The 27,433-nt window shown below is 38.8% G+C and overlaps 1 protein-coding gene across 1 annotated transcript in view; it reads left to right on the forward strand.

Annotated features, from left to right (window-relative positions):
• USP54 (ubiquitin specific peptidase 54) overlaps window positions 1-27,433 on the forward strand; it is a 79,711-nt gene that overhangs the window by 41,224 nt on the left and 11,054 nt on the right. Inside the window, exons 6-19 of the mRNA XM_049809762.1 lie at window positions 529-642; window positions 804-886; window positions 3,185-3,290; window positions 6,790-6,936; window positions 8,330-8,479; window positions 9,784-9,952; window positions 13,257-13,427; window positions 17,517-17,648; window positions 18,025-18,405; window positions 19,910-20,144; window positions 21,593-21,732; window positions 22,781-22,954; window positions 25,823-25,942; window positions 27,061-27,253. Of these exons, the coding sequence (XP_049665719.1) occupies window positions 529-642; window positions 804-886; window positions 3,185-3,290; window positions 6,790-6,936; window positions 8,330-8,479; window positions 9,784-9,952; window positions 13,257-13,427; window positions 17,517-17,648; window positions 18,025-18,405; window positions 19,910-20,144; window positions 21,593-21,732; window positions 22,781-22,954; window positions 25,823-25,942; window positions 27,061-27,253 (2,315 nt within the window). The remainder of the gene's footprint in view (window positions 1-528; window positions 643-803; window positions 887-3,184; window positions 3,291-6,789; window positions 6,937-8,329; window positions 8,480-9,783; window positions 9,953-13,256; window positions 13,428-17,516; window positions 17,649-18,024; window positions 18,406-19,909; window positions 20,145-21,592; window positions 21,733-22,780; window positions 22,955-25,822; window positions 25,943-27,060; window positions 27,254-27,433) is intronic.

The raw sequence follows: 27,433 nt of genomic DNA on the forward strand, positions 1-27,433 counted from the left end.
CATTCTAGAAAATGTTAAGTGCTTTTCTTTCATGCAGAATTTAGTCTGCCTCTTCATTTGTTACTTCTCCCCCTTTATGATAGAATGTAGCTTATTTGCCATATTTCAAAGCCCTTGTGGAACACAGAAATTGATTGGGGTTACTTTGTGTTGATGAGAAGTTAGTGGCAACCCAGTGATTTTAAAACTGCAGAGCTGCTTTGCCTGTTACATTTGGTGAAATCCACTGATGCTTGAGAATTGGACAGAATAATCAGTGGCAGAATCTTTAGCTGTTCTAGTAAACAAAATAAATGAAATAGCATTTCAAATCACAAGTGCTAGCCATTTTCTTTTATATCAAAGAAATGCCAACTTCTTTGTTTTCTAAGCAATTTGTTTTCAAAAATTTGCAAGAGCCTTCTGTCTCTGTAAATAACGCTTATAACATTATTGCATCTGGCATGCTTTTGTGATTTATATTTTAACTTTTGTCTACATTTGGAATGATGTAATGCTTTTTTTGCTTTTTCTTCTCTTTTTGGGTAGGAAAACCTGTTAATGCGAATTCACTTCCACATTGCAGATGAGACGAAGGAAGATATTTGCACTGCACCACATTGCGTTTCCCATCAGAAGTTTGCAATGACATTGTTTGAACAGGTGAGGTAATGATAAATGCTTTATACAAATGACCATTCTCAAGTTTCAAATTTTCATTCCCAAGACATGCATTGCCATGGTAAAAAAAGATACAAGCAGAAATGTTGCTGTGGAAATACTCATTTAATCATTTTGATGTATTACGTTTTCTTTCTCTTTAGTGTGTTTGTACCAGCTGTGGTGCCACCTCTGACCCATTACCTTTCATCCAGATGGTACATTATATTTCCACAACCTCACTCTGGTGAGTTGAGACTTTTACAGGGAAGAGAACTTCTCTTTTTTTTGTACTGGTATTGCAGTTTGATCTTTACCTTCACAAGATTAAATGTCCAGAACATGGTATATTCAAAGTTGGTGGAGCTTTGATAACTGGGATAAAGAACATGAGGATTTAGTAGAGCAGAAGATACCAGTTTAGGCATGGATCAGTGTGTCTACTTGTTTATGATTCTGAATCTGACAACTGTCGCAAAGACTCATGTACATTTTGAAAGACCTTAATATGTGAGCAGGTGAGTTAAGAAGCAAGATAAGAAAAATAAATAATTTATGCTGGAAAGAACCTTTGAACATTTACTCCATCCTGTTCAAAGCAGGACTAACTTAAAAGCTGTATCAGGCCGCTTGGGGTTTTGTGCAGCTGAGTTTTGAAAACATTCAGGGACAGAAATTCCATGACCTCTGGGCTGCCTGTTCTAGTGCTTAACCACTCAGTCTGAAATTTTTTTTCCTTGTATCCAGTTGGCATTTCTGCATCTTTTGCCTCTTGTCCTTTCTCTGTTTGCCTCTGCAAAGAGTCTGGCTTATGTTTGGCTTCTCTTACTGCTCTTCCTGTGCAGTACTGCTGCACTGAGTGTGCTCTGTCTGAGGTGTGAGACTTTGTATTTTTCTTTGTTGAATTCCATGATATTCCTGTCGGCTCATTCCTCCAACCTGTCAAGATCCTTCTGGATGGCAGCACTCCCTTTCTATATATTGACTGCTCCATCCAGTTTGGTGTAATCTGTAAACTTGATGGGGGTGTATTCTGATTCATCATCCAGGTTGTTAATGAAAATGTTAAGTATCATCATCCCCAGTATTATTAACTCCTGAGGAACACAACTCTTAATTAACTGCTAGTTATATTTTGATCCTGTGAGCCTGAAGGTCCAGCTAGGTTTTTGTCCCCATTGTATTCTACCTGTGCAGTCCACACCTCCCAGTTTAGCCACAAGAACGGTGCAGGTGACTTGGAAACCTTACTAGAGACCAAATGATATTCAGTGCTCTTGCCTCCTCAACAGAACCCATCATTTTATGATAGGAGATGATCAAGTAGGTCAGGCACAGTTTGCCCTTGGTAAATCCCTGCTGGCTGCTCTCACTCACCTTCTTGTCCTTCATCTGCCTGGAGACTACTTCCAAGGGGATTTGGTTTGTCGTCACCTTAGGTACTGAAGCAACACTGACCAGTCTGTAGTTACTCAAATCCTCTTTCTTGGATGGATATAGCTCTTGCTTTTTCTAGTTATTGGAGAACTCCCGTGGTCACCATGACCTTTCATTAAAGGAGGTGGTGCACAGAGCAATGGCTCTAGCTCTGCAGTAGTTTGAATGAATGCTAGAGGAGAGAAGTCTTGCTTTAGTAGGTGGCTGCGCAGTTAAAAGCTGCTTAAATCTGATCGAGGCAGGAGCCTGTTATTCGCTTCTGTCTTGAAACTTTGATTGGGATGAAAACTTTTGTTTGTTGTCCTGCATGTGAGACGTAGTTAGAGCCCCCCAAAAATTGTCTTGAAAACTGCTGGTTGCTCTTCTCGTGCAGATCTCTGTTGAAAGCTACTATATCAGGAGTATTGGAAAGCATTCCCCCTTGTGGCTGCTACCTGACATTCCATCGAGCTGTAGGGGTTTTTTTAGGTTACCAGCAGGCACTGTGTATCAGAATATTATTTATTAGAAAAACAGGAAAATAATTATGTAAACGGTATTAAATAATTTATATGAAATATGTCAATAAATTTTAAGTCACACATTATTTTAAAAACACCAGTAAACAGCAATGTATTTATTTACCTCTTAAACCATTTTAAGCTTGAACATGTTTTGAGCTCTAGTGTTCTTAGGTACTTGCTGTCACCTTTCTTTCAACTTGGACAGTGAAATCAATTGGGTACTATGCCATTTCTCGTTTATAGTTTTGTTATTAAGGATGTGCTTTACTGTGCTACTTTACTAAGGTGGTTATTGAAGGAAAGCATTTCGAAGCACATATTTCATTTTGAAATGAAGTATTTATCAAAATGCTAAAGCTTGCTTTCAAGATGTAAATTTTAAGCCAAAGTAGAAAACTTGTTTTCTTTATGCAGTATTGTTATGGAAGGTATAGTAATTCAAACTTAATAATTATGTGATTTTTCTGTACTACCAATATTAAATGTAAAAAGTGTTGTGTATTTTAAGGTTCTTAACTTTTCATAAAATTTAAGTGAAATTTATACTTCATGTGTTTTTATTTTATTATTAAACTTTTTGTTTTCCATGCTTTCTCTATGATAAGCAATCAAGCTATTTGTATGCTGGAGAGACGAGAGAAACCCACTCCAGATATGTTTGGAGAACTACTACAGAATGCCAGCACTATGGGAGACCTGCGAAACTGTCCAGTTAGTATCTTTAGTTTTCGTTTTTGGGGGGGACAGGCAGGACAGAAGACATTTAGTAGATTACACTGATGTGTACCTTTAACTCATGAGCATTTTTAAGGTTTAGCTCATCATAATGATAAAAAGGATAGGTAAGAGAGTTTTCTTTGGGTTTTAATTCAGTATCTATCAGTTATTCCATGAAGGAAGGGAAAAAACTACTGATGTTGAGTGGTGCTTTGACTAGACACAAGTAGTGAGACCAGGAATAGACATAATGTTTGGATGAAAACTAAAAATGAATGTTTCTGAGAGTTAGAAACCACAAAAAAAATGGATGAAGCAGAATAAATTGGAAATGCTTACATTGCTCCCAGGGAATGGCCACACAATCGATACCTGCCGAAGCCTGTGTTCCTGCTAGAAGTACCTATCATATGTTTGCTGTTCAGCTTCACTGAGAGTTGGTGAGGCCTCCAACACTAGCATTACATGAAGCTGCAATCACGCTGCTTTCATGTGATGAAAGTTCTGGGATCTTACCTAAAGAAACGGAAATGACAAAGAATTTGGAGGCTGTATCTTATCAAAGGAGATTTCTGTTTGTCGACAGTGGTTTTGATTAGCTAGGCATTTTAGAACAATGTTCCCACTGTTCATCCCAGTTTCTCTGGTGATTATTTCTGTTGAGGGTAGTGTGCTTCATCTGCAATAATAGCATGGGAAAAGAAGTACTTATTTCTTGTAAAATCTTTCCAGCAGTACCATGCAATGGCACAGACAGCAGAACTTTTTTTACCAGTTACCGTAATCATGTGTACAAGATCGGTTGTTTTGCCTTGATAAGCTTCCATTCAACTTCATTGCTACCCTTCAGCTGGAATAAATTGAACTGTTGACTAAACTGCTGTACCTGCAGCATACAGCCAAAATGTTAGTCAGAGGGAAAGAGAGAAAGGACTGCCACTTCCCACTGCCAGAGAACATCCCGACAGTGAAGGGCTTACAGGCTACACAGCATATCTGCAAGAGCTATGCCAAAGGCAGAAATCATCACAGAAAATTTGAGGGAGTATTGGTTTGTTTTTCTGAGTAAGGTTTGCTATTCATAGTGTGGGAGATACTGACCAGAAAGTATAGGCTATAGTTGTGAGTGATGACTGGCGTTTAACCACTTAAAAACAATTAACTGCCTATGTCCAGTTGATAGTAACAGGCTGTTGTTAAAAATGTTCCATTCTGCTATGCAGTAAATGTCTGACAAAATTCAGCTAAATTAAGTCTGTGTATCAGTTGGGTTAAGGAAAATTTTAAAAATTCATGTAAATACAATTTTTTTTTCTTTTTTAATCCTAAAGGCTAGATTTCTAAAGCAAGATTTTGATATCTTGTTCTGCCTTTTAATTTGAGTATGTCCAGATCCAGGGCTTTAGATAAGTATGCAAGAAGAGTTCTCATCATACTTTTTTAATAGTGATTAATAGGTAGGGCAGGAAACAGCTGCATAATTGCTGCTTCAGGTAATGCTGCTGTTAGACTCCTCACCAGTCCTCTGTGAAGCAATACAGGCTCTAACAGGAATGGCTTGTGTGCCTGTTCCCTGGGGGCAGTGTAAGTATTTCCATTTTATCTAACACCACCCCCCCCCCACCCCCCACCCCTTCTGTAACTTACAACTCTGAAACATTCACTTTTAGTCTCCATTGAAACATTGTTTTCTTTTTTTTGGAATATTGGCTCACTTATCTGAGTTAAAGAAACAAAGATACTGTATTGTTTAAAAGATTCATGAGTCCAGCTATTTAATAACCGAAGCATGGGGACTTTAATAGAAAGACTTTCTTTGTCAGGGTGAAATGCTATTTAACTGTGAAATAATTGGTTGGATAAAATTGCTTACTAGTACTTGCTGCCCCTTTCTTCTAATTGGAAAATTTTTCTCTTGAGGCTTAGCTAAGGGTGGCTTAGAAGTCATGCGAGGGAAGCTTTTTATCAGGATGCCATATTTGTCCTGTCTTGCAGAAAATGCTGATGTTAGCTAGCTGAAGCAAAGATGACAATTTGAGAGTAAGATAGGTTTGTTGTGAGGTAATCCCCAGGAATGCTTGTACTTTCAATGACCCGTGCAAAATGTGTGTGAATATAGTCATCTTAATATTAAAACCTCATATCTACATTTAAACATTACAGTCCTCTACCTGTAAAAAAATCTGTCCTCACTGCCTTGTTGTTAAGCTCATTTCTTTCTGGTTTCTTAATTTTTCAGTTTTGTCTCTCCTTGATAATTGGGACTTAAATTCTGGTTAATTTTCTAAGTTGCTGTGGGGAAGAAAGGCTTTATGATCTCTTCCCTGGTTGTAGTTATTATTATATCTTATATAAGATATATATATGATATATATATGATATATATGATACATATATATTATTATATATGTATATATTGTTATATATTATATACATATCTATGTATGTAGAAATTATTATATCCACTTGTGAAACTGGTCTCTGTAGAGATGAGAAACTATTCTCACTATGAAAATGTTTTGTTGTTTTTTTTTTCTGGAACCTTGCAGAAGTAATTTTGTGACCTGCCACAGGGGGAGAGAGTGAGTGTCAGAAAGGAACTTTGTCATAGTTGTCATGTGTCCTGTCCTGCCTGCCCCCTCACCCCCCAAAAGATGATGCACTGTTTGCTAAAATTACAATGATAATCTCTTAATTCACATGATGAACTTTTTTCATGATGCCTTAAAGATGCCCACAATTCTAAAAGGTGATGGATTAGAAGGACCACTGAGAAATGTCTTAGCTTCACAAGCAAGCTTATCTCCGAGAAGCACTCTGGCTAGAGAGTGAGGGGAGACTGGCCAGTCAATAAGCACTGGTAGTTATTTAAAAAATAAAAAATGGGAGGAGGAAGGGAAACAGGGAATAAGAGGTGAAGAACTGCTATGAGTTAGTAAAGAACCTCTTATTCTTTTGATCTTCCAGCTGCTGCTCTCATATTAATATGAATATTGACCTAACTATCCTGTCTAAGATGAGATGCTTGAGGTACCTTGTAGAACAACCACCCAATTTTAACAGCAGACCAGCACCTTGAAGCCCATGTAAAGCACCAGTCTCTCTAAATATCATTTTTAATCTGAGATTCTGATCAAAAGAAAGTGAGCTTTCCTTCCAATTCCCAAGAATGTTTCTGGGATCTTTCATGTATGCTTGCTTATCTTTTTTTGAGTAACCCTGCTTTTGCACCATACCTTTTAATCATTATCAGTAGTATGAGGAAGAATCAGCAATGTTCACTTTAAAGCTTGTGAATACCAAATAGTCTTGATAACACTCCTCGTCTGTGACATAAGCAGCTCATATCTTGACGCTGAGCATATTACATCTGCTGTGTTTCACCACCACCTCTTTGGAAGCTGTACTTTTGAAACTTATACTTGTTAGTGTCTTGCCCTAACATAATAAGAGAAGGATTATATTCAATGTCTTGCTTTATTTAAATCCTCAGAGTAACTGTGGGGAAAAGATCCGTATTCGTCGTGTGCTGATGAACTCTCCACAGATCATCACGATTGGCTTGGTTTGGGACTCGGACCACTCTGATCTGGCTGAGGATGTGATTCATAGCCTGGGCACTTGCCTTAAACTGGGAGATGTGAGTTTTTTGTATTTTGACACTACCTATAAACACAGTCTTTCTCATGGTAGTCTATAGCAGTGGATCACAAAAAATAAAAAGTCGCCATCTTTACCTTTTTGGTGTCCATGAATAGAGGGCAGATCCAAGGATATGACCTGTTTCAGAATGCTTCACAAAACCTGTGAAAGTACTGGTGTAATTGCATAACCTTGAATTTCTGAAATGACTGAAAATTAAAAATTACTCCAGAAAACAAAGCTTGTCTAAATCAAAAAGTATTTTCAAGTGCAAGGAAATTTTGGATTGTTGTTTGTGCTATTTCCATGAAAATACATATGCACTCTTTCATTTTGAAGAACAGAAGTTTGTTTCTATTTCTTTTGAAGACAAAATGTATTTTGGGGTTCTGTTTGGTTTTGTTTTAACTTCTTTAAATCCTCTTTTCATTGAAGTGTGAGGTTGTAACACTTAAGAGTTATTTATAACTGAGCAGTCGCTGGGACATGGTGGCTGGCACTGTGTGATTGAATGATAGATTAAATTAATTAGTGTGTGGGATCCAGAGGTTTGTCCCCTAGAGAATTCACTTATTCTAGATTAGCTGATGCTTTGGAGCTGAATTATTGTATACCAAATTGTAGCTGTGTCTTACTGTAGCATTGAGGTATTACATTAAAATAATGAAAATATGTATACACACATATATTAAAAAAGCATTGGCCAGTGCACAGTGTACCAAAATCAGTGCGAGTTAATGGAAATGTGGTTATGAAACAGTGTGGTCCTTGCATAGTAAAGAACAAACACACTAAAAAAATTAGTTCTGTGCGTTTTTAGGTAAAACCTGATCAGTTAAATAGAAAACAGTTTTCTTTTTTCTGTGTGCTGAATTCTTTCGGCCTGCTGATGCCTTTGGTTCATCTTTTATGTGGTGTTGTCATAAACTTGTCTTTGCTTAAGTCAGAATAAATGCCAGCTGTTCGCTGTCAGAACCACTTTGTTTCTACAAAGCAGAGAGGAATGAAAGTTTTAAACAGTATGTGATATAATCAGCAAGCATGACACAAAGAATACAAATTTTCAGAATAGAACCACACTTCAAATTTTGAAGAGGTATTATAGCATTGTTGTAAATGTCCTCCTTAAAGTACAGCCACACTCTTCAAGACTGACTTGATTCTTGAGCATCTGGTGAGTTGGTAGGAGTCCGTTCATAGCCTGTGTCAGTGAGTTTGCTTATACATTAGTTAATTACTTAAGTATTTATTGCCTTGTTTTCTTTACCTTTTGAAGTAAAAACCTGACACCTTTCTGTAATACTTTGAGATCTTCAAACATAAAGCAGTCTGTAAAATTCAGGGCATTTTATTAATTTCTCCTTTCATTTTTCTTACCTCCCTTCTTAAAGCTCTTCTTCAGAGTAACTGATGACAGAGCAAAACACGCAGAGCTGTATTTAGTGGGAATGATCTGTTACTATGGAAAACACTATTCTACCTTCTTCTTCCAAACTAAAATCCGCAAGTGGATGTACTTTGATGATGCTCATGTCAAAGAGGTGAGAAAATAATGTTTAGAAAAATAATCTGTTAGAAATTTGTTAGCTACTTTTGTGTATATCCATATTGTTTTCTACAGGTTTTGAGAAATTTTGGCTACTTGTCCACTCAAGATCCATAAGTCTGTTGCTCCTTTTTTTGAGGAAGCATTCTCAAAAAAGCATGCCAGAAATGTCAGAAGACCTGTTTGTAGTTCTGTCCTGTTGGCTGCCAGTCTTGCTTTTATGCTGCTGTTTGAAAACCTACAGTTTGCTTGTGCACATGGCTAATGTACATCTCTTTCCCTTGCTGACATGCAGTATAGCTATTTAGTGCCTGCTTTTTGCATTCTTTGTTGAAGTATCTAGATGTCAGTCTTCCCTTGTGGTTGCTGCCAACAACGAATTTTCTGCTTCTTTTGTTAGTGATTCTCCCCGGCCCTTTTCACCAAGTGTGAGGTCCTTGACATTAAAGATACCAGTACTTTGGTCTTGGCACACCGTTATTAAATCCCATTTATTTGGCATTATTTCACACCACTGTCCTCTTATTCCTTCTAGTCATGGAAGCACGAAGATGAGAGAGGAAAATTTTCTCTTGTAGTCGTGCCAAGCACAGTCTCAAAGGGAAAACTCTAATCCTTGCATTTGTTCAGTCACATTTCTCTACAGCAGAACTTTGCCAAGGATAGGTGCTGCAGTGCATTAGTAGAATACTCGTGTATAGAGCAAATTTATTGGAATAGATGTTCAATGTATTAGGTGAAACCTGTACTAGTACGTGGGGAAGATTTTTGAGATTAATATAACTATATAAATCATTGCCTAGCCTATCAGAATGCTTGCAGAGGTTCTGTAACAGCAGAAATATTCACACACCAAAGTGTTTAGCTTTGACCTGAATTTGCTGTCATGCTGTTGATGTCTTTATTGTTTATTTTGTTTATGCTGATGGAAGGATGAAGAAATTTTGTTATTTTTTTTTTTTTTACTTATGCAAAGTTAGAACATTTCAGAGGATGAAAAGCTTTTTATGGGGGGAGAAAAGTCTGAAAGGGAAGGATTATATTTGCAGTCGTATTTTTCGCAGGAATTGTAATTTGTTTAGCCATAAGATGGTGAATACCTTGATTTTAGTTGGGTTGTTTCCAGAGCTTTCTTGGTGAGTCCAGTTCAATGCTGGATATAGAAGGAGTTAAAGAATGTTAGTGGAAAATCAAACTGTGAAAGAAGCATGAGGGAAAAAAGAGAGCTTATTATAGAAAATGATGACAGAAAACCTTTCTTGTGCATTTTTTTAATTATTGTTGTTGTTGTTAATTCAGATTGGTCCAAAATGGAAAGATGTTGTGACGAAGTGCATTAAGGGTCACTATCAGCCTTTGCTGCTGCTGTATGCAGATCCAAGAGGAACTCCAGTGTCAACACAAGACTTGCCCCCTCAAGTGGATTTACAGCAATATAGCAGGACTTGCTATGATAGTGAGGACTCGGGTAAGCAGTCTGGACTACATGCTTTATACCTTTATGCTATAACGTTGTATGTAAAATTGTTCTTCTGTTTTGGGTGTGGTTTTTTTTAGCTGCAGTCCTTATTGCTTGTCAAAGCTGATCTAGAATTCTGAAGAGAACTACCAGTGTTTCACCTTTGAACTTCTCTCTCATTCAAAGACTGTTGATTGTTTGGGTAGCAACCTTTTCCAAAAAGGTTTGGAGAAAGAAACTGGGTGGGGATGTGGGATGTGTGTGTGAAGGACCTGTTGTGGCATGGGCGTAGAGAGGAACAATAACTGATGACTTCAATGACTTAAGTTCATAAATCCATCAGCAGCTCTAACAGGAAGAGAACAAGACCAGAGGTGCACGAACACATAAAAATTAAAGGAAGTGGCAGAATTAAACTCAGGAGGGAAATTGGGGAAAAGAAATACTAAGGAAATGTCATAAATGAGTCCTTTGCTAGGATGATGAATGTATGTGAGGGGAAGGGGAAGAAATACCATTTAATTAAAAATAGAATCAGTGCAGCTTCTCTTCAGCCTTTGGTTTGTCTTTTACTCAGATAAAGCAGCACAAGAGATACAAACTGATTTGTGGGAGACTGAAGGGAAAGGGATTGACAAAGGCTTATGCCCATAGATCATGTTTACTTCTTCATTTTTCATGGTCTGTTTTGCATCAAAAAAGTTCTACAGCTGTAGATATGTAGCACTTAACATCTCGGAGGCCTTCAACATGTTGCTACTTCCTGAATTCTTTGTGTTAATGGTAGTCCGTTGAATTAGAAAGGTATGTCCAAATAAGGTGCTTCAGAGGTTAGAACTTGGTCTGCTCAAGATATCAGTAGTTGTCTGAACAGGCTGTTGGTTTAATGAAGTTCTGGGTATTGTTGAATATTCAATCACACCGTTGGAGGTTGTGGCCTCATTTAAAGAGGAATAGATAAATTCTGAGAAAGATATGCAATTGCAATCAAGATAGGGTGAAAATAAAAAAAATGGGTCTAAGTTTATAGTGCAATGGCTTTGCAAAAGAAAATTGTTTCTATTTTGGGGTGTTTTCAGAGAATATCCTGAATTGGAGATGAGTTTATAAGTTGCCAAGAACAGCAAGGCGAGACTAAAACGAGAAATACAACCTTTCTTCCAGTATTTTAGCCTATTTATACAACTGTAATTCCAAGAATATTTTATAGTTTTCCTGGCCAGTAGCTAACTTTATGCTTCCCGGTCAATGAATCTGCAGGCAACATCTGCTGTCTCCTTATTTATGTGTTGACAATCTACCAGTAATGAAATAAATCTCCCAACTCCTCTTAAAAATAAATGCAAATAAAAACACTGGCAAGATGACCTTCACTTCTCAGTTGACAAGATGCCGTGCAATTTATAAACCTGTCTTTCTGTTCTGAAAAAGATGGGAAGTCTGGAGGAGGAAGAAGAGGCCCTTCAGTGCTATGTATCAGTTGTGAGCACTTCTACAAGCGTCAGGGTAATACACACTGTAAATTTACCTTGCTGTTCTGCTGGTTGATCTCCAGGAAATACATAGATAACCCTTCTGCTCATTGTCTCTGCAGTATCTAATATTATTGTGTTCTAAAATTACTTCAGGAAGCTGAATTAAAAAAAAATATATATATAAAAAGGTGTTTCTTTCAGATAGAATTCAGAAGGCTATAGTGAGTAACCTGCTCTTTCATTTCAAAAACACTTGGTGAGTCCTCAGGGCTTACTCTTGTAGTCTGCAGTGTTCAATGTTGATACCAAGCTCTTGAGAGAATTTGTGAGATTAGTGTAAGTTGAAGTGCCAGCAGAAATCATACCTTATACACTTTCCTGTCAAATATAAGTGAATTATTTTCTAGCCTTGTTGATATCCAGAGTTTTCTTCCCTAAATACCTTCTTCAGAATGGCCTTTTTGTCTTTCACTAAGCGTAACTACGGCTTCTGGATTCTTCAGTGTTATCAGATATCCACAGCCCATAACTCAGAAATGAACAGAGATTGCTTATTCTTGAGCTGTTAATTGCAATATTGTACCTGAACTTTTGTCAGGTGAATCTGATAAATGCATCTAATCACATCAAGATCTGATACTACAAATTATGGAGGAAAGATTGTCAAAGATGCTGCTATGAAATGTTGTGAAGCTAAGTGCAAACAACTCCTCTTAATGTTTTTGATTTTCTGTTGAATAAAGATTTAGTTTAAAAATTGTTTTCTAGTACTCAGTTCTGCAGCACTGATTCTGGTTGCCTACATTCACCTTTCTTTCTGTGACTGTTATCTCCTCAACAGCTGTATTCTATATTTCTTTAGATGAATAAGATTTTTAACCAGTAAGGAGGTGGGGGGAAGTTTCTGACTTCAGAAGTTGTTAGGCATCCTTAAATAGGACATCAGCTACAGGACTTGCTCTCACTGAAAATGTGAATTGCCCTCAGGCTGAGTGTTTGCAATTAAACTTAAGAACTACTTCTTTAACTTCTTTTCTCTTCTTTAACTTGTCCCCTGAGAAACAAGTACAAAATTAATATCCTGTGTATTCAGGAGTGTATACATTGCATATATAAAATGGCCAACAGTCTTCAAACTGTTCAAGTTTTTACTTTTATGTACTGAAAGTGGTGGGAGGAGGTTGTCTTTTTCTCCTCTTTTAATGAGTTTAGTACTGTACTGAAGTTGAATCATGATACTTCATCCTTCTTAATATTCCACTTGTGCAGGGGATCAATGCTAGCTTCTTGACAAGGAGCAGGTTACTTTGCTTTAGTTTATACTGAAATTATATTAAGTTTCACTAGATAAGCTTTTGATTCATAATAGATGAAATGTGTTAATTATTATAACTTGTGATGTTCTTGTTACCCATGTTAATATTTTGTACTTGACTAATTTTTTAACTTTGACTTCCCCTGAAGCAATGTATTTCATGTTTTAATTAGACTTGACAGTGTCAAAAATTAATGAAAAATAATTTGAGTGTGGTACTAATGTGTACTTTCAGTCCAATGGATGTAGTTTAATTTTGTGTGTTAAAAGGATTTGATAAATTTGGAGTTACCAAAGAGAAAGAAATAAAGGTTTGCAGAAGGAATGACATTCTGTCCCCCTCCAAAGGAGAGGACCTTTCCCATAAGCTCTGGCATCCTTCAATCTGAGTTTGTGTGTTTGGTACTCTGTTTTTTTGTTAACTTCTGTGTAGTTTCCTCTTTTTTTTTTTTTTTTTTTTTCTCTCTCATGACTTTTATAATAGCCCAGAAAGATTGCAATTTGATATTGCTTCCTTCCCTAGGGAGAGAACCTTCCATCTCGAGTGATACCAGGACAGATTCCTCTACAGACAGCTATCCTTATAAACAGGCGCACCATGAGTCTCTGGTCAGTCACTTCTCCTCTGACTCGCAGGGGACAGTCATCTACAATGTGGAGAATGATGCAGCTTCACAAAGCAGCAGGGACACAGGTAGCAGATACCATTGTATCTGTGTGATCACTGTTATTAAATATGATGACTGCAGTGGAGTCCAGTGAAAAAATCTCTGTCTATAAAACCTAAAACAGAATAGTGAACAGTGTTTAATATCCTAAATGTTTTTGGTTTGTAATGAACCGTTGGCATTCACAAAAAATAAGCGTAATTTTAAATGTCTTGTTGACTTCTGTAGACTTGTATCTAGCTAGACAAACATTTACAGACATGTTTTCTGTTATCCACAATCCTACCTGCTTTCTTTGTTACATAATTCAGTAAGTTGGAGTCTGTACATTGCCATTTTACGGTTTGGTAAGCATTGTGTGTGCTACTTACCCATCTATGGGCAGTTACTTCATTTCAGGAGTTGTGGCTGTCTGGGAAAGGTGTTTCATCACCAGAATCTCTCATACCTGGGCACTAAGGACTTTCTATGTAAGTGGGTGTTGGTAGTATTTACTGCACCAGGGTGGAGCATAAGATTATTTCCTGCCTGTGCCATGGAAGCAAGTGAAGTGAGAATCTGCAGTGAGAAGGCAATGTGTATATATGTTCCCTTGGGCAGCTGAACAGTCAGCCTGAACACTCTTTAGTTGAAAAGAGGTTAACTGGAAGTCTGAAGGCTTAGGTCTCATCTGTTACTCATGCCCAGTGACCCTAGTTAGCATGTTTCTGCATACAGTAACTTTTAACTTCTAACATCACTTCTGAAAAAGTAGTGCATGAGTTAAGGTGAGACTTCTCAAGCATCAGAAATATGACCTGCTACATCTGTTTGAAAAGTTAATTTATTGTGCCTTAAATAGACCTTCTAAGAAGATGAGAGTTGAGTCAGCAACTGTTGCACCAGAGTGTCAACAGCTATCCTACCACTTTGTCCTTTTAGTTGCAAAATAGTAGCTCTCTTGTATTCTGATGATATATGCGTACTTGGTTCATTTGAAACAATCTATGTACAAATATTTTTCACATCAAATTCCAAAAAGGTGTTTCAAGTTGGTTTTCTGTAGTAGTCTTCGATTCTTCATCAGAGGTCCAAGTAAGGGTAATACATGGTTTTAGATAGCCCAACAGTACTTTTAATGTTTTAGCAAATACTTAACCCTGTAGGTTCCAGTCATAGTCCTAGGTGAGAAAGAATGGGAGGTTGGAGTGGAATTTGAGTGATTAGGAATCAAAATTTATGTTGATCTTCAGAGTACGAAGATGATAAAATTGAAAATGCTGGTGGAATATTGTTTATATAGTCTGCAAAAGTGGCATAGAGTTTATTGGATTAGGTTCCTCCTTGCAAAACTTGCTATTCAGAAGTCAGCAGAAGAGGGAGGGTAGGAGGGGGATGGTTGCAAACATGGAAGCATGAAGTTCAGCATGTAACCTTTTTGTTCTATCATTTTTAGTGACTTTTGTCCTTTTCTTTTTCTTTCTTCTCCTACTGATTCTATCCTATGTTATTCCCTTCAGCTTAGCCCATTTGTCCACCTAAATTCAGTTGTCCTCATCTTCCCTGATTCAGCCTTAGCTATAGTCAGTCTGTCCCTTTAGCTAGCCACCTGTCTGGGCATTTCCCCTTTTTTTTTACCTACCCAAAACCTTTCCAAAAAAGTCAGTCTGCCAACTCATACAACCGCTCAATCATCAAAAGCTGATCCGTGGGGCTATAAAGAAGCCATCCACATTGACCTGTCAACTGAATCGTTCTGGGCAAGATCAGGATTCTTCATTTAATGACCATTTAGCCATTACTCCAGCCCAGAAAATTACGGATCCTATCCCACATCATCCTCCGGGGAAGGACCACCATTGGGTCATATGACCTCAAGCATCTGGGTACTTCAGAATGGGGGCATGAAGAGTGGCTGCATAAGCCCTCTTTTGCTCCTCCCAACCTGTGCTGCTGAGAAAAATGTGCGTATTCTGGCTGCCCTATACACACAACTGAGATTTCAGTGGGAGGGAGTAAGGGGCATTCTGTCTTAACCTGTTTGATTTATTCTCTTCTCTAACATATTCTTAGACACGCACACAAGCCCTACAAAACCAAACTTTTCCTTTGAATATCACTGTTTGCTTATGAAGCCATCGCACCTCTGGAGGATGAGGTTTTTAAGTGATACATGCAGCAAGGGACACCTTTTAAGTGTATGATTGGGCACTCAGACAGAAATCCTGGCTTGTTATTTCAGTGAATTAAAAAAAAAATAAAAAAATTTAAAGTGTTAGCTGATATTCTTGGGATTGTAATTCCTATATTAATACATTATGTTGGATTTAGTCTTTGTTCCAGAGGGACCAACTAAAGACAACAAAGACTGTGTCCTGCAAACTTCTGTTTCTCGGCATCTCCTCCATGGCTATTAAAAGTTCAGTGACAATAGGTCTAAATTTGCAATATACGAAAGGAGGAGAAAGTATTTATGCAGAGCTAGCAACCTTCATTCTACAAGGCTAAATTGGGCTCTGATTAGTCTAGGAAGACCCTAAGCTAGCTCCAGTAGCACTAAATATCTTTAAATAGTTTCTCTTACAGTATGCTAACCAAGCACTCGCTGTCAGGTTAAAAGAACTTCCGGGGGAAAAATGTTTAACTAGAGAAGTTGTACGCTCTGAAGTGAAACATAAGCCTCTTGTATCTTCTCTCTTGAGGGTATATATACAAGGTATAAGATAATACTGTTCTTTCAGTACCTAAAATATGTGTGACAGTCCATGCTGTGAAGGCAAAAAAATTCTCATAAAGCACTGACTCATGCTCAGTCACCTAAATTCTGCTCTTCTTCTGTCTTCACTGCCAACATTTCTCTTTTACTTCCTTAATTTCTTTTCTTTTATATAATCTGCTTGTTTCTAAAGAATTTGGCTACAAAATCACTCTCCACTTTGCAGATTAATAAAAATGCAACTCTTGTGTAGCTTGCTTTTTGTGGTTTGGATTCCTTACCATGTATTTATTACAGTATCTTTGTAGCAATTGTAGTTGAAGTGAATTATTTTTTAACTGTTGAATGTACAACTTTATGTGTAAAATCTGCTTTAAATGTTGTTGATTTTTATGTTAATTTCTAGAGAAGGGGGAAGGCTTAGAACAGCCAGCTATGTAGTCTGGGGGCTGTTAATCCACTAATTGGGTAGTAGGGATTTTCCTTTCCTGTCATCCTGTGCGGGTGAAAGTTGGTGATATAAAGGCTAGAGAAAAGTCTTTGTAGCTTATTCATAAATTCCCTTCTTATCTTGCATCTCTGTTTGGGACTACTCACGTGAGTAAAGCCATGCGTGTGTTTGTGCTTGCAGGTTTAGGACTGTGAATGTGTGAGAACAATAAAATTAAGAAAAGGCAGAAGTCAAATACTCTTCATTCACATTTGATATGAGGAAATGGGGAATAAATTGTGTGCAAGAGAAAATATTAGTGCTCAGACACATGAGCTGTATTAAGGGAACGTTGTCATGTGTCAGCTGATCCATGTTGATGGTTTGTGTGTATGCTCTTAGCTTGTGGCAGATGTGAATTAGCTGACTTAGTCCTTGAGAGCCAACTGGGGCTTCTTCACTGTACACTAAGCCAACTCAGATTACTTAGTATTTGCTACAAGTGAAGAGAGTGCAAATAGAAAGTGCGGAGCAGCTGATGACGTGCAGTAATTTATTATTACACGGTAGCTTGTTCATGTGTTTGAGTCTTCATTCAACAGAGTCAAGCAAGCTGTCAAGCAAGCTGTCCTCAGGATTTTTGTGTTCATGGCTGTTAAAACTGAAAAAGTATTCAGACAGCAAGAAAGTGGTGTCCTTTAGACTATTAGAAGATTAGGCAGAGTCAACTTTTTCCTCTTCCTGTGGATGAGCTCTCATAAATCAGATTCTTTGTAGGGGCTGTATTGCTCTTTTATGACCTCAAAAACAGAACACCCTCCCCAAGACAAAACCAAAATCTTCTGGATACAAAAACTTACCCAAACATGTCAGTTAGTGTTGGAGTGTCTGTAGCTCCTAAGGATCAGGAGAACCCTGCTGCTTTTAGCACACAAGACTGCTCAGTCTGAAGGCTCTTGTCATCTCTACTGTGTTATTTTGTTCTTCCAGGGCACCTGACTGACAGTGAGTGCAATCAGAGGCTCGTTTCCAAAAAGAGCTCGCTGGCAGACCGCAAAAGGAGTTCTAGCCGGTCTCGGCGAAAAGGAGATGAGGCTCAGTCATCAGGATACCATAGTGAAGGCAAGAGATGTTACTTTATTTCAAATATCAGTATCTCTTTCTGCATGTTTTTAAGATCCTCAGTGTGTACATGCATTTCACTTCTTGTTTCTTACATCTGTGTCTGTATTTGTCCTGTCTTTGCTTTTTTTTTTTGTTTGGGGGCTGTTGGTTGGGTTTGGGATTTTTTGGGGGGTGTTGTTTTTTTGGGGGTGGTGGTGGTGGTTTTGGTTTTTATGTTTTTTTGTGGTTTTTTTTCTTCTTTTATTTTGTTGTGGGGGACCAAGGGGGTGTTTTGTCTTTTACTTTTCAAAGTCCACATGAAGATGCCACAAGTAGAGCTGCTGGTTTAATCTGAAGTTATTTTTGTGGCTTTTGCTGTCTCTGTAAACTGCAGGAGAAACCTTGAAGGAGAAACAAGCCCCCAGAACTGCCCCCAAACCATCCAGCAACACCAGCAGGCTGAGGGAATTTAAAGAGACAGTGAGCAATATGATCCACAGCAGACCACAGCAGATTTCGCAAACCATCCAGAATTCTCCTTGTAGAGGGAGTAGTGTGGATCAGGCAGAAACACGACCCTCAAAAAGCCTCTCTGCACACTCTCGAGACTGGGAAGTGGGGAGTACCAGTAGCGAGTCTAAATCCAGTTCATCTAGCAGGTACCGGCCAACCTGGAGACCCAAAAGAGAGTCTCTGAATATAGACAGCATCTTCAGTAAAGACAAGAGGAAACATTGTGGCTACACTCAGCTTAGCCCCTTCTCTGAAGAAGCAGGTAAGAATTTGAGGAGAAAGATTTATTTCAGAATGTGTGGAATTTATTATATTCCGCTATCCAATTTTGCTTAAGTAGGAAAGTGAAATTTTGAACGTGGCATTTAGGTCAGTGGTGAGTCTTGTCCTTGAAGGCTAGTTTCTGTGTGGATGTTCATGTTGCATGTATGATACTTCTGTTTGCTTTGTATGTGCTAAATTTCACATGTAAGGAAAATAGTAAGGGAAACATTACTGTCTGTTCTGCTTAAATGGACACAGAGCTAGCCTGCTAAGTATCTGGAAGTTCATCCCTTGGAATGGCCCTTTGCATTGGTCTGTTGTTTTTTTTTTCTCTGGCTCATCATGGTATTTTTGCATGATGGTTCAGACCATGGTGCAGTGAGTACCTTCATGTATCAGTGCTGAGTTCTTGTTGTGAGGATAAGAGCCTGGCAGCCAGTGATGATTTATCTGGGACCATTTTACACCATAGCAGCTATGGAACTTGTACGTAAAGACTTTGTCCTCAGGTTTGCTGTTTTTGAAAGTAATAAAATTGTTGTGAAACAACTTTAGGTATCTTTTGTTGCCCTTGCCCCAGCCCCCTGCTTCCCTTTCTGCAGTCTGCAAATAAATGTAACAGTTATTTTGCTCCCTATAAAGAGGAGGGTAGTCCTGAAACTATAAAGAGTGTGGAGAGCAGATGTTTACCAGTTCCTGGTTTTTATACTGTTATGCTACCGGAGCTGCTGCGCTCCCATCTTGGAGTGCTTGAAGGACAGTGTGTGGATGAGAAGGAAGAGGTTTGTGTAACTGGCAGTAGAGTTGTGGTTAGTAAGAATGCTATTGCAGAACTTTGGGGCCCTGGAGAGAGGGAGGGACAGATAATACCGACTAGAAGGAGCTGAAAGTTGAAAAGAATTGGGAAGCATAAAGCAATGTGTATAGGGAAGGTGAAGGGAGAAGAGAACACAGCTCCAGGGAAGGAAGCAAGGGGAGCAAACGAGGAAAGCGGGAAGTCACACTGAAATCAATAAGGAAGAACTAAAAAAAGGAGAAAAAGTTTTCCTTTCCTTTATGAACTAATCTTTATATAATAAACCTCATCAAATCATAAATGGCAAAATAACGTAAAAAGTGCAGCGTTTGAAGTAGATATGACAGAGTATAATAACAAATATAAACTGGAAATACAGCTGGGTATACTGTAAAATGATCTTAGACAAATTGTTATGGGGAGGAAGGGATTTTCTTTCCAGACTGGATTGTTACCTGGGTGGGAATATGGTAAATTATACTAAAGCGGAGAGATTCAAAAATAAATTTGTTTAATAGATTATTGCACAATATTACTAGGAATGGTGTAAAAGCATTGGGGTTTTTTCCTGCTTAATATTGCTAGTTTTACACCAAATTAAAGGCAGTGCTTCTGGCTGATGGTTGAGAAGCTAACATATGTATAGATGATTTGCTGGTATTGAAGCTTGCATCTTCTACCAAATTGTACTCTTTTGTCTTGACAGGTAAAGAGCTTATTGAGAATGAGGTGAAGGAACATGCTGTTCAAGAAACAAGATCAAGCCAGTCAAATGTCAGATACAAGCGTGGTGTGCTAGGCCGGGACACCCAGCATCATATGGTGGATCAACATCCTCATCTAATACAGAGGATGGAGTCTGGCTATGAAAGCAGTGAACGCAACAGCAACAGCCCAGTTAGTCTGGACATGCCCTTGTCTGAAAGCTCAAGCACCCACAGGTAGATTTCAACAAACTTCATTTTTGGAGTTGTCCTGGTTTCATCTGGGATAGAGTTAACTGTCTTCCTAGTAGCTGGTACAGTGCTATGTTTTGAGTTCAGTATGTGAACAATGTTGATAACACTGATGTTTTCAGTTGTTGCTAAGTAATGTTTAGACTAAAGTCAAGGATTTTTCAGCTTCTCATGCCCAGCCAGCGAAAAAGCTGGAGGGGCACAAGAAGGTGGCACAGGATACAGCCAGGGCACCTGACCCAAACTGGCCAACGATGTATTCCATACCATGGGACGTCCCATCTAGTTTAGGAACTGGGAAGTGGGGGCAGGGAATTGCCGCTCGGGGACTAGCTGGGTGTTGGTTGGTGGGTGGTGAGCAATTGCCCTGCGCATCATTTGTACATTCCAATGCTTTTATTACTACTGTTGTCATTTTATTAGTGTTATCATTATCATTATTAGTTTCTTCTTTTCTGTTCTATTAAACCGTTCTTATCTCAACCCACGAGTTTTACTTCTTTTCCCGATTTTCTCCCCCATCCCACTGGATGGGGGGGAGTGAGTGAGCGGCTGCATGGTGCTTAGTTGCTGGCTGGGGTTAAACCATGACAGGAGTGATTGGAAGTTTGATTTCTTTTCTGTAGTTACATAATGATATAGAACATTTTTTTTAAAAAAAAGCAAACCAGTGTTCCTAGCTTGTAATACAGGTTTATTGGGGCAAGGGAGAAATGGAAGGAAAATAGGAATCTGTGTGTGTTTGATTCCTTTTCTTGTCAGTATATTGTTAACTTACTGCTAGTGAGAAGGAAAAGAAACGGGGTTCGGTTGAATGAGAAATGTTGACTAAAATGATGCATCTGAAGTAGTTGTACCCTTAGTTTATGATATAAAAACTCAACTAAAATATCAGACTTGGTGCTTGTCCTTTGAACAGCTCATAGACATTTTTGTTTCAGTTAAACCATCGCTTGGTAGAAGCCTTGTACAAAATAAGAAATCAATAGTCTTGTGTAGAACTCTTTAGACATTTTCAGTTAGAGAGGTTCATTGAAGTCTTGCAAAGCACTTGCAATATTTATATGCAAAAATAAATAGCCAGCACAATGTGTTTCTCTCCTTGGCTTAGGAAGCTTCAGGCAATCACAAACCAAGACTGTTTATGGCCACAGTAGTAGATTTTCAGTTGTAAGAATCTGTTGAGAACAGCTGTCAGACCACGGGTTTAATATGCATTGCATACTCTTATGGAGGAGAATAGAATTACTGTCCTCCCCCTTGTTAATTTTCTCTTTCCTTGTTTCTCCCAAGATTTTCTTGTGGTAGATTTTTTAATGAAATTAAAATGCAAGTAAATATTTATGTGATGATAAAAAAAGGTAGATATAATTTCTGCTGGAGAGATTAGTAGAATGGTAAACTATAATTCTGTAATTACTCTCTTCTTGGAGGGACATTCATATGAAGCGAGCAGGTGGATTGGTTCCTGCCTGGCGTAACATCCCAAAGTCTCACAGTAGCAGCATCTTGGAAGTGGAGTCTACTTCACCAGTTGGGAGCTGGGCTAACAGCCCACACACTATTGGAAATGGTAAGATACAATTCCTTGGTAGCAGTGGTTTTGCAAGGTAAATTGTATTGGAGTCATTCTTTACTTCCTGGATGTTTATCTTCACAGTGAAATTGAGGAAAGGGAAAAGAAACATTGTGGAACATAACACAGTTTTGCAAGATATAACTTAGAAGATTTACCAAAGGGGATTGCAAAAAACTTTGTTGGAATATTTCTTTGATCGTGTTGCTCTGACATTTTTTTGGTATTGACTTAACTGATAAAGTAAAGCTATTTTTCCTATTCTTTCCCATAACTCAGCATTCTGCCATCAGTGGAAAATACCTTCCTAAGCATAACTAATAATAACTTAGTAGGATTGACAAGTCCTGAAAACAAGTTCATAATGCTATACAAAATTCAAAATTATCAGAAATGAGAATGGATATACGTGATACTTTATTCCAGAGAATGACTGGGGAAGGGAAAGGGAGACACTTCTTGAATACAGGTCATAGTTCAAGTGAGAATGACTACTGACTGATTTCTGCTGTGTTGACTGGGATATTAATATGCTTTATTTTCCTCCTGTTTTCATCTACTTACGCAGTTTGATGAAAAGCATCTCAGTTGGAATCCATTTTACTTACTAAAGCTAATGATCTGGCAAATTTGATATAGCATTATTTACAAATTATAAGCACAGGAAGAAGCCTCAAGATTTCAGCATCAGCTTAGGGTTATCTCTTCCAATGATTCTTTCTGTTCCATTTGCTGTTTCTTGGGTCAGTGAATCTAGGGATGTGCTGTGCTGCAGGGGAGCTTGAAGCAATACTGCGGCATTTTGGCCAGTCACTGACACAGAGAAGGCAACTGGAAACCAAATGGCTTGGGCAGGGTTTTAGAAGTAAAATTTAACAAAGCAAAATTTGTGCTCAGAAATTCTGTGGTCTTTGCTCAGTCAGTCCAGTCTGTTATTTTCTAAAGTTCATTGTATTCTCCATTAATATTTCTTTGTCTTTTAAGGGATACTTTGGGGGTTTTTTGGATTGGCCTTTTTTTGGTTTTGTTTTGTTTTGTTTTTTAGGTGGGGAGATGTTTGTCCCTTTAAAGAGTGAACTGGATGAATTACAAGAGGAGGTGGCAAGGAGAGCGCATGAACAAGAACTGCGCAGGAAGAGAGAAAAGGAAATGGAGGCAGCAATGGGTTTTAATCCCCATCCTAGCAGGTTCATGGATCTAGATGAACTGCAGAATCAGGGTAACTTTTTGAATGCAGTATATTTTGCAAGACCATAGTGCTGAAGTTTTTTGACCTTTGAACTTAATTTCCTATTGTAAGTCTCTCTCTGTCTGTCTGTCTCTTTCTCTCTCCCCCCCCCCCCCCCCCCATTACAATTCTGTACCTTCAGTTAGTGAAATACCATCAGTTTCAAACCTGTAGGATGTGAAAAAACTGTTTGGTATTTTGACCAAATTCCTTCCTAAATGAGGCAAGAAAGTAATGCAGAGGTGTTTTTAATATATTTGCAGCTTTCCATTTTTATGGTCATATGCACCACTACTAGTATTGATGTCTAGATTCAGCTATAAGGCTTCAACCAACATCTTGGAATGAGCATGCTGTTTGTACCTTTCAGATGCCTCAGGTCCACCTGCTTGTTTATTTAGGCCATTGTTTTGTTTCTGATTGTTTCTGGTAGCATCACTGTCCTAAGCAATTCTGCTTGTTCTGCCCTTGTACTTTCCACTCTTTTCTCCCTGCTCAGCTGTGCAGCCACAGCACAGGCATGAGAACAAGGTACTGTGGCAGACTTAAGCTGGATCTAATTGAAAATCTGAGCTTGGTGGTTTAGCTTACATATATTTTCTAAGGAAAAAGAATTGAAAAAAAAAAACCCCAACATTTTAAAAGCCAAATACTAAGTTTGATTGTCTTTTCCATGACTCCTCATGTTTCTGGCAAGGCATGGCAGCAGACGAGGTTTAATTGGAAAGCTGGAGCTGCAGCAAAGGGAACTGGGTGACAGGATTCACATTTAGCACCTTTGTTTTAGCCCTGATCTCCATCAGCCAGTAAGGGGAGTCAGAGAGAAGGTGGGATGAAGTGCCCTGACCCAGACGAGAGTGAAGCCTGAAGCCTGGTAGAGCATTTAATTGGGGGGGTGTTGTTGGGTCAGCAGAGCCAAGGAAGGTGTATTAAACACATAGGCTCTGCTCCCACAAATGCATGCATGATTGGGGCAAACCCTCTGTAGCCTCCTGTTGTTGCTAGGCCTCCTGCTAGGCTCAAACCTGTTGTAGATAAGAGTTGAGGTGCTGGTTTGCTGCTACAGGACAGAGAGGAAAGAGAGGGGCACCCCATGGTGGCAATGCCAGTTCTGGGCACAATACAGCCAGTGCTCTGCAGCCTACAACCGTGCCAACTGCTCAGCAGCCAGGATGTTGTCATCTTTGCTTCTCCTGTCCAAAAGAAAATAGTATATTCTCCAAGACATTACCCCTCTTTGATCTCTTTGTTGTATTAGTTAGTAGAAGCAAAATATTACTTAGCTTTTCCTTGTTAAAAAGGAAGTAAACTACAATAATGCTTAATCAAAAAAGACTTCAGTAGAATGTTTGAGGAGTTTACAAGCATTGACTTGAGATCTGGGAAAATTTTTTTGGTTTTTGTTTGGTTGGCTGGGTGGGGGTTTTTTTTTGGTTTTTGGTGTTGTTTTTTTTTTAATTCCTTTTAAGTCTTTCCCCACCCCAGTCAGAGATGTAATAGCTTAACATTAACAGACTGCTTGACTGCCTGGAAGGCTTGCTTGTATGCAGAACTCCAGAACACTTGTGACTCGTTTTCCCCTGAAGTAAACTGCTAAATTCATGCAAAGAAAGCTAACTTTAGTATACTGGCCTTGATTACAAGCCTCAGCAGCCTTGATTTTTTTGAAACTGAATGTGCTGCTTGATTAACTCACTGCTCTAACAACTCACTTCTCTCTGCAGTACTTGCTTTTTGTGTGAGTTCTTTGGGGTTTATGGTGTAAGAGAATTTGTGTTTGCATCTGTGCACAAGGGTGTTGGGGAGCAGGCCAGGCCATAGCATATGTTATGCAAATTGAGAAAACGTAACTTATTGGTGGCTGATAAAGATACTCATGTTCTCTACCACAATGACAAAGACATTCCATTAAAAAATCCCACCCCTAAACAAAACAAAAGTCAAGTTTTATTTTCTGTTTTGCCCTGCCTCATTTGAATGTGTACATTTTAGTGCATAGTTTGCATAATGCCAAATAGGTGACAGCAGATTGTTTGGACGTTTCCTGCTCTCAGAACTGGATGTTCTGATGCTAGGATGCAGTTTTCATCTTTCTTTCTCTTTTGGGTCCAATGATGATTTATCCTTATCTTCTCCAACACTATTTTCTAAATTGTTGCAAAAATAATTCTTGACAATTGTCCCTTTCTTCTCAGCTTCTTACACCTGTGTTTTTCCTCCTAAAGCTGCAAGACTGTTGCATTTTCATATTCTATATGTCTCTTTCAGCAGTTGAGTGTGTCCACCGAACACATTTGTAGAAGTATTTCATGCAGGTGTTTACACTCAACTCAAGTCTGAGTTTTGTTCCCCAGACATCTCAGTTGTTTCAGTTTGTTTCCATTTTGTATGGAAGTAATTGGATATCTAAAAGATGATTTTTGGCAGGGGACTTAACATACAAGGAAAGCCCTGACCTGCTGTATTTCTTTTACTGATACATTTTGGTTTAGATTTATTTCTAAATTTAGATTAATTCCTACTTGACAGAAGTCATGTGAACTGACTCTGTGATTAGTCTATACCATCTTTTGTACTGATTTAGACTGTTGAAAATAATATAAGAAGCCAGTACAACTCTCTCAAGTAAACAAAATTTGAGGGGAAAAAATCTGGTTCACATTGTTTTACTGTGTGGATGTCAAGAATATCAGGGTGCTCAAGTTGTACTTCTGCTTAGGGAAGGTTAGGTGGTGCGGTCTGGGATATGTGCAGCCTCTGCGAGATTCCATATGTGGAAGAATTTGGCAATCGCGGACGGGATGAGGGTGAGGGTTCTGCAATGAATGAAACCAAAATGAAGGGTGCTGCCCATTGCAGGGAGGAGTGATGGCTTTGAGAAGTCGATGCAGGAGGCAGACTCAATCTTTGAAGAGTCACTGAATCAGGAGCAGAAGGGGGACTGTGCTGCAGCTTTGGCTCTCTGTAACGAAGCTATATGTAAGTAACTAACCGCCTGAGCTATTGCGCTTTTGACAGTTTACTAATACCACAGAAAAAAGTCTGAAACATTGAATCATGTTAAGTGGTCAGGTAGTAATATAGGGATCTAGCTGATCTTTAGGAACGTGCAGGGAGATAGAACCTTTCCTTTTTACAAGTATTCCCTTTTGAGGATTTTAGTCCTATTTGTCTTCATCTGTTTTTTTTTATTGTTTGTTCTCTCCAGCGCTATGGCACCTTTTTGGTGCTAAATGGTGTGTTTCAGCAAGTACCTAGTAGGTAATCCTCTCTGCCACTTGGTCCTCAATTAACAATTTTTTCCCATCCTTGGGCCAAATTACAAAGGGCATTAAGCTCCCCTGATTCTCATGGAGGGTATAGCATAGGAAGAAAATGGTAGCCCACTCTTGAGTCCTCTGATTAACAGAAATGAGCTATGCTGTACCTGACTTTCATGATGAAGAAAGCATAGGACATTGAAGTGCTTAAATGCATTGTGACCTTTGAGAATGCGTGCTCTGTGATTTCATTTTATTTTTGGTCTTTTTCCATTATGACTGGCTGGCTGTCTCACCCCATGCTCCCTTCTGTCTGTATGGAATGGCTGCAGACAGAGTGGGTAGCTCCTGTGCATTTGCATTTAGAAATTGGCTCTTATAGACTGCAGAATAAGGGGCACAGCATACAGCTGTTGTGATAGCTCTATTAGCGTCCATTCCAGCAAGGTATATGCTGAATCTCAAATACCCAGCTGGGTATTCCTGCACATAAAGGGAGTCCCAGATATGGAGGATACAGGAGAAGGGTAGATGACAGAATGAAGCATCAGTGTGGTAGGCTTGGAAGAGCCTGTGTGAAGGGGATGAGAAGTTGGGCTAAAACATGGATATTTATTTTTTATTTCATACTTTATTTTGGTTTAGTTTTAATTAACATGTTTGGACACCTGGCTAAGCTGAATGTGCATTAATGGAAACAATAGCATCCTAGTGAATTCTTGTGGCAGTTTTTGCATGGTCCATGTTTTATGTTCTTGCTGCATCTTTTTTCTTTTTTTTTTCAATTTTATTCCTTTTTTCTGTTTGTTTTCTGCTATGTTTTCTTTTGCATTTTAGCTAAACTAAGACTTGCCATGCATGATGCCAGCGCTAGCACTCACAGCAGAGCCCTAGTCGATAAGAAGCTGCAAATCAGTATCCGAAAAGCCCGGAGCCTCCAGGATCGCTTGCAGCACCAACAGCCATCGCAGCCGCTGCCGCCGCCAACCTGCCACCCACCACAGGGTGGCACCATGGCCCAGTCTACAAGGTAGTCCAAGTATATCGCCCAGAACCAGATCTGAGCTGCACCTATGAGCAGTGCAATCTGGAAAGGAATAGCAAACTCTATATATTCCCCTGGATAGTCCCAATCCTACAGTGTTACTCCCTATTCCTTTCTTTTTCAGGTTAAATCCTATTATAAGATGGTCAAGTCCTGTGTCTTCCC

This window comes from Accipiter gentilis, chromosome 9 (assembly GCF_929443795.1).
Source record: "Accipiter gentilis chromosome 9, bAccGen1.1, whole genome shotgun sequence".
Classification (NCBI taxonomy): Eukaryota; Metazoa; Chordata; class Aves; order Accipitriformes; family Accipitridae; genus Astur; species Astur gentilis.